Source organism: Oculina patagonica, chromosome 2, assembly GCF_052425735.1.
Source record: "Oculina patagonica isolate OP01 chromosome 2, crgOcupat, whole genome shotgun sequence".
In the NCBI taxonomy this organism is placed as follows: domain Eukaryota; kingdom Metazoa; phylum Cnidaria; class Anthozoa; order Scleractinia; family Oculinidae; genus Oculina; species Oculina patagonica.
Genome location: NC_135759.1, coordinates 23,720,135 through 23,726,806, shown reverse-complemented (window position 1 = coordinate 23,726,806; position 6,672 = coordinate 23,720,135). Strand labels below are relative to the sequence as shown.

At 37.7% G+C, this 6,672-nt stretch overlaps 1 protein-coding gene across 1 annotated transcript in view; it reads left to right on the top strand.

The window, feature by feature from the left end:
- Positions 1-3,866: 3,866 nt before the first annotated feature.
- Positions 3,867-6,672, top strand: part of LOC144642228 (uncharacterized) — a 28,067-nt gene continuing 25,261 nt past the window's right edge. Inside the window, exons 1-2 of the mRNA XM_078501210.1 lie at positions 3,867-3,911; positions 4,587-4,827. Coding sequence (XP_078357336.1) covers positions 3,867-3,911; positions 4,587-4,827 — 286 coding nt within the window. The remainder of the gene's footprint in view (positions 3,912-4,586; positions 4,828-6,672) is intronic.

Here is a 6,672-nt window from a genome sequence, read left to right as displayed (position 1 = left end):
CTACCCAGAATGCCATTCAGTCATATTTTTTCAATTAGGTGTATAATTAAACAAGGGCTTTGAAATAAAATCAATTTTGTAGATTCATATTGTCAGTAAAAAGATCCGAAAGGTCTCACTTTAAGAGATATCCTGGAGAAAAATATTCAATTGCTCTGCAGCTGGTAACTGATTATAGTTTGAAGTTTTAACTCTAGAACGAATGTATGCCGTTTTATTTGTAATATAGTTGGACTGTGTTAAAAGCGTTTCCATACTCCTATCTGAATCCGGGAAAGGCTCTATTCCTACTGTTCATGTTGAATTGACACCGGTCAGCTGTGAATTGTACGGTTAATTTTACTGGTACTTAATTCAGGGCTTCTTTATATGGAGGTGAGTTGTCCCTGGTTGTCGGTTGTTCCCCGAGCCATCTTTTGCCGAGCATTTATAAGAGAAAAATTGTCCCTCTTGACTGAGCTAAAACTCGGCCCGAGTGGTTCAAAAGACTGGCGAGAGTTGTTTCTTTGGACGAATTTATCGCTGACCTCAATTTCAAAATATCCTCCATTTTGTTTTGGCCGATTGAAGCGTTTGCGCATGCTCGGTATGTGTCAACTTGCATTGTCTCTGGTAGGAGAGGTAAAAATAACAAAACTGTTTATATGAGAAAAAGTTAAAACGCTCCCAAGTGTCACATTACCTTCAAAGCGAGTGACCCCCCACCCATGGTCACCCTGTCCCTCCAAACCAACTTTAATTTGCAGCTGTTTATAAAAAAAAAAGCGTATGAAAAGCTCCCTCGCCTGGGGTGGCTCGGCATGGACGGTAACCCTCCTACCAGGACAACATTTCTCCAAATAAACAGGCCCTCAGTTGAGTATATTTTATGAATATTAATGTGCCAACAAGTATATGACACCTTGATGGTTTATTTTTAGGATCGTTGTGAACGTAACGAGTTTCTTTACACACGTTTACACCTTCTACCCCCTCATGAGCAAAGTATTCAGTAATAAGTATTCACGCTGACACCTCATACGATCTCGTTGGCATAGTGTTGTATAAAGCTGCTTCTTGAGGGCGCTCATAAAGGTAAAGCTTTTGAATACTGATCTGTTTATAGGCACTAAAAGCTGCACGACTTTGTTTTACTTAACTTGTGAAAAGATCCACCGTAAATATTATTGGAAGATCATTCCTACACTTGTAAGTGCTTGGTTTATGATTACAAAGCTTCTGTAAAAAGATACCACATCATATTTTTCTAAGTAGGTTTTTGCTCCCCCATGCGCAAGTGTGTATGCGGTCTGTTTAGTCTGACAGCCATCATCTAATGTCTTTGGTTACTGCAAGGAGATTTTTCTGACGTTCGATTTCATTACGGCTCAAAAATGGCAACTCTGCAGCACTTGTTATTATAAAGGGAATTTTTTCGATCCTCCAGAAAGTTTCGTTTTTCACAAGTGACAATACGATTTCTTTCAAAAGGCAATGAGACATATCAATTAAAACGAGAGACTTAATTCAAATTAAAATTACTTTGCAAGAAATCCAATTTGCATTTCAATAAAATTTTCCAATTATGACGCGTTTGTCCCACTCTTTTTATCTTTCGCCCACGCCCCAATCACCCACGGGTCATTACAATCTGTTCATATTTGCAGTTCATTCATTTGACCGTAGCTAATATCGTAGCGGATATCTATGCTACACATCTGTTTTCATTGAATTACATAAGGAACATCGCTTAACTTGAAAAAGCATTAACCTGAAGAATATCAAACTATAGAAAGGTACTTTAGGTAAGTGAGCATTTTGTTTTGAAAAAAAAAAAAACAACTCATATGCTTGGAAAATTACTGACTCAAAAATCTTAGCACCCGTGCCAAACGTATTTTCGCTGGAAATATCTAGCACTCGAGGTAGGTACCGGTGACAAGAATGTCGAGACAACTTTTCAGCCTTCCATTTCATTTAAACTCACGAGCTTTTTAAAGGCGTTACTCGTAAAAGGAATTGGGCTAAATATCTGTTATCGATGGGTAAAGTAACTGACAGGATCGACTAGTTAATTGATGAGGGAGTTTATTTCTTTGTTTCTTCATTCCATCGTTTGAAGAAAATCGTTCATTCCTTTCAGACGCGATTATTTAGGTATGGAAAACATATCTTATCAAACAAGACTTACTAGAATTTTCTCTTCTAAAAACAGGGATGTAGTGGAACAGCTTAAAGACAATGACAAACGAGATCTTTAGCTCTTTTTGCTAACATGTTATCATTAAGCTCACTGCGCGTATAACTTAAAAGAAATAAGTCACTAGCAATTTTAAATGTACAAACAAGAGGGAGATCGGGTTCGAGCGCGCGCTCGGCTACTTTCCTGTTTGTTCGGTCCGTTTTTTAAAATTTGTGCTTTTACACGTAGTGATATTTTCTTCATTATTTTCAACTACTGAAAGAACAAGGTGTAGAGACGTAGCGTCAAAAATGTTTTGCATTTTGAAGGGTTGACTTGTACTTTTAGAACATATCGAAACGTTTCGTCTTGAACGTCAATTTGTTTCGATATGCAGAACATTAACACTTAAATTAGCAATTTTTAATCAAAAGATTATTTGCTTATTTGCAGTTTAGCATTGCACAAGGTTAATGCTAGTTTACCATGCATTGTGTCATATCTTTTTAAATAGATATATTGATAACACGCTAAAAATTATCATTAAACATAGTGAAGCAGCAGTGATAAAATATCCAATAGCGAATTATAATCTTCCTACTGATTAAGTACTTAGTTTTCTTCGTAAAAGATCGGCTGTGATACCACTAAACGGAAAGAGACTTCGCCAAGAAAGGTGTGTCCCATCTGTGGATTAACAATGAAGTCACAGGTTATTTAGCCGCTGCAGAAACAAACTTTAAGGCTTACCTTTCTTTACTTTAGGATGCCTTTGAACAACGAATTTTTTTTTTAAAAAAAAGGAAAAAGTATCAAATCCCCCCCCCCCCCCCCTCCAGTTAGACAACATGCAGTTCAGGCATATGGGAAAAACAGCAAATGGTATGAATTAGTAACAACGTACTGGGATGTTGTTTATTGCTTGTTAGACTTTTTGTGGCGGCCATGATACTTTTTTAAAGGTGGCTTTTTTATCAGCCGTCTGGTGGCTCCAGTTCATGACTAAACCTATTGGTTATTGCCAAGCAACTCATCCTTTATAAACAGAATGTTCTTTATCAAATCTTGCTTGCAACTCGCTTGAACGAATCTTCTTGATCCATAAATCTACGATTTGAGAAGAAAATTATACTTAGATTTTTAGCCCTAAAACGCCCCTTCGCCAGACTAGCCTCTATATTGCGCATGAAACATAAATCCATTGCCCATAGCACTGAGGTCCATTGTTTGTTGTTGGTCCATTGTTTGCCTGACATCTGAATGAGAAAATATGAATTAATTTAAAGTCTTTTTTCCAATAAAGCTAGAAGTATGAATATTTAATATATCATCGACTTTGAGGCGTTATCAACCAAGACTACACTACTTGAGAATAATTTTTTTTTTTTAATTTTATTGAATCATTTTTAAATTCTTTTATAGACAAATTTTGTAATCCTTAGCTTTTTAATGTATTAATTTGTATTTTAAAAACACCTTATCACTTGTCTTTTTAAATTTTAAGTTGCACACTGGTGGCGCCACAAGCTAGAAGCTTTAAGTTTTACCGTGCCTAAAAAAGTTTAATACATGTATAAGTTTATTTTAATAAGTAGACGATTTGAACTGCATAACGCTGATTACAAATTGTTGCTTATTCAGTGGTCAGAAGCAAGTGTTGGTTAAATTGGAAATATAAGAGAGTAAAGCGGGTTGGTTTCTCGCGATGGGAAACTCGGAGTCTTCACATTCCACAAAGACCTTTGAAAAGGTAAGGCTGTATAGTGTTTCTCAACTAATTTAAGACCATCAGATTGATTTGACTAGCCTAGTTTAAATCTATCAATATGCTCGGAACGATATGCATTCCAAAAATTGAACTGCCTGAAAGTCTTGTCTTTTTGCATGGCTTATTTTCCAAACTAAGATACATGGGTTTTGTAAATTGATGGTTTGACGCTGACTAATTTTTAGATGTAACTATCAAGACGTTTCGATTTTCCGTGGTTATCATTTGTTCCGGCGCTGACCTTCTTTAGTAACAGCGTGGGAGTTGTTCAATCTGTTTGTTACGTTAACGTTATGCCTGTAGGTAGTAAACCACGTAAAATCCTAAGGAAATCTTAGGATTTAGAAGATGGAAACAAGTAGCATAAAAGACTCAAACAATACATAAAAAAGCTAACTATAAAGACTATAGTCTGTTGAAACAGCAATAAAAATGCAATATTTTTTTCTATACTGATGCATAAAATTAGTTTCTCCCCTTTATTTTGATCTTTGTTTATTCGTGAAAGTGAAGAAAATAACTTCTTTATCAGCCAAATACAGCATAAATTACAAAATTATTAAAATTGCTTTAAAAGTACTCAAACTGTGGTTAGGCATCAAATTACGAAAAGATAGCCCTTTATTTTGTCATGACTGAGCACTATTTTATTAACAGCAACCGCCACAGTTCCCTCGACTATCCTCTCCGCCATCCGAAATCAAGCCTCACTATGATGTCGTGATCGTGGGGTCTGGCTACGGGGCTTCCATCGCTGCTAGTCGCTGTGCACGGGCAGGACAGAAGGTTTGTGTTCTGGAACGAGGCAAGGAGTGGTTACCTGGAGAATTCCCCGAAACATTCTCAGAAGCTTCCAAGGAACTTCAGATTTCGATTGGAGGAAAGAAACATATTAAAGGTATTGTGAAGGGAAGGCACAAAGATTAGATAAAAATAGATCAAGCTGAATACTGAAACCAAAACGCTAATACAAACTGTCACAGTACAGCTCCATATTTTGACAGTAAATACCAATCGAGGCTGAGGCCCTTGCTGGGGTAAACGGACAAATGGTTCCAACCCAACCAGTTAGTCTTAAAGGAGCTACGTCGCAGAATGCGTTCCTAAAAAAAGGCCAAATTTTTCAAGCTTTTTGCCCTAATTGCAAGCTAATTGCAACCACTCTTATCCACAGTTTTTTGTTTTAGGCCACAGAAAAAAGGGGTATATGATTACTTCGTTACCTTTTAGAAAACTATATGTGACCCTCCACGGGAAAACAGTGACAAAGGTGATAGCACGCTCACAACACGCTAACACAGCACGCTTAGCGTGTCTTGTGACACAGATATGCACATATTTAATCACTACAACAATGCAGGACACGCAAGCCTTGTTTCGCACGCTAAACCTTTTGTTTTGATAAGTGTGCTCGAAGTCACGCTTAGCGTGCGACTCGAAGACAGGCTTAGCGTGCGACTCGAAGACACGCTTAGCATGCGACTCAAAGTCACGCTTAGCGTGCGATTTAACACGCTTGAACACTCGAGAACACGCTAAGGTTATGAATGAAACAACAGTCATTCAGTACAGATTATGGTCGGCAAACATGAATTGTGAAACTTACGCACACGAGGAAAAAACGCAAAAATTAAAGCTATTATCACCGTTTCCCGGCCGTTTCCGAACCAAACTAACCGTCAGTGTTATGATCAAATCAACTATGAAAATGAGCGTAAAAAAATATTCCTTTGACGTACATGAAAAATTTAGAGACAATGTATGAACAACTTGCGTAAACATGTATTCAAGTCGTTCATACCTTGTCTCTTAATTTTTTCACGCACGTAAACGCAGGTAAAAAAAAAAACGCGTCGGTGGAAATCCAGCTTTAGCGCGGGCTTCCTTCAATACGCGCGCGCTGTGGATAACATGGCTCAATTGCTCTTTTGATTCTCTTAAAAGTTTTTTAAGTTTTTTTCCTATTGTACAAGAGAAAAGCCGCGAAATACTGGAATCGAATCTTCTAGCCGCGATACAAAAATGGCGTCGCTGACTAATTAAAACATAGCGAAAAGCTATAAAAGACTAAACAAGAGAATTGAAATCCTTAGGAATTGCAGCTTTTGCTGAACTATACACGGTGCAAAGCTTTCTTGGATGTTTTCTCGAGAATTGAAATTCGTAAAAATAACCCCTTTCAACACAACTTATTTCCTCGTATTTTCGTTTTCGCGAAGGAATGGTAGGTTAAGAACAATACGATCTTTCTTTATAAAGTAGACTGGACACGCTTTGCGTGCTCGCTCGCACGCCTAGTGTGTTGTGATGAACACAGTAGGTCAGCACAACACACTAGGCGTGCGAGCACAACACACTAGGCGTGCGAGCGAGCACACCTAGTGTGCTTGACACGCTTTTTTGTTCGGCTACGCACGCTTTATTGTGTTTAGTGTCTCCTGTAAAACAAAGGCTTTACTAATGAGGCAAGTTTCAGAACACGCTTTAAGCGTGCTAAAATCGAAATCTATTGTTTTAGAGTGGAAGCGTGTTGTGAGCGTGCTATCACCTTTGTCCCTGTTTTCCCGTGGAGGGTCACATATTGTGTGGGTTGCCTCAATTTAAAAGTAATATCTGTTAAATATAAAAGGCAAACGACAACACCACACAGGTCTGACAACCGTTTTAAGGTTGACAGTATACATTTTTAAAAAAACATGCACTATTGGTGTTTTTCAGTTTCATCTCACATAACCTAGCTAGT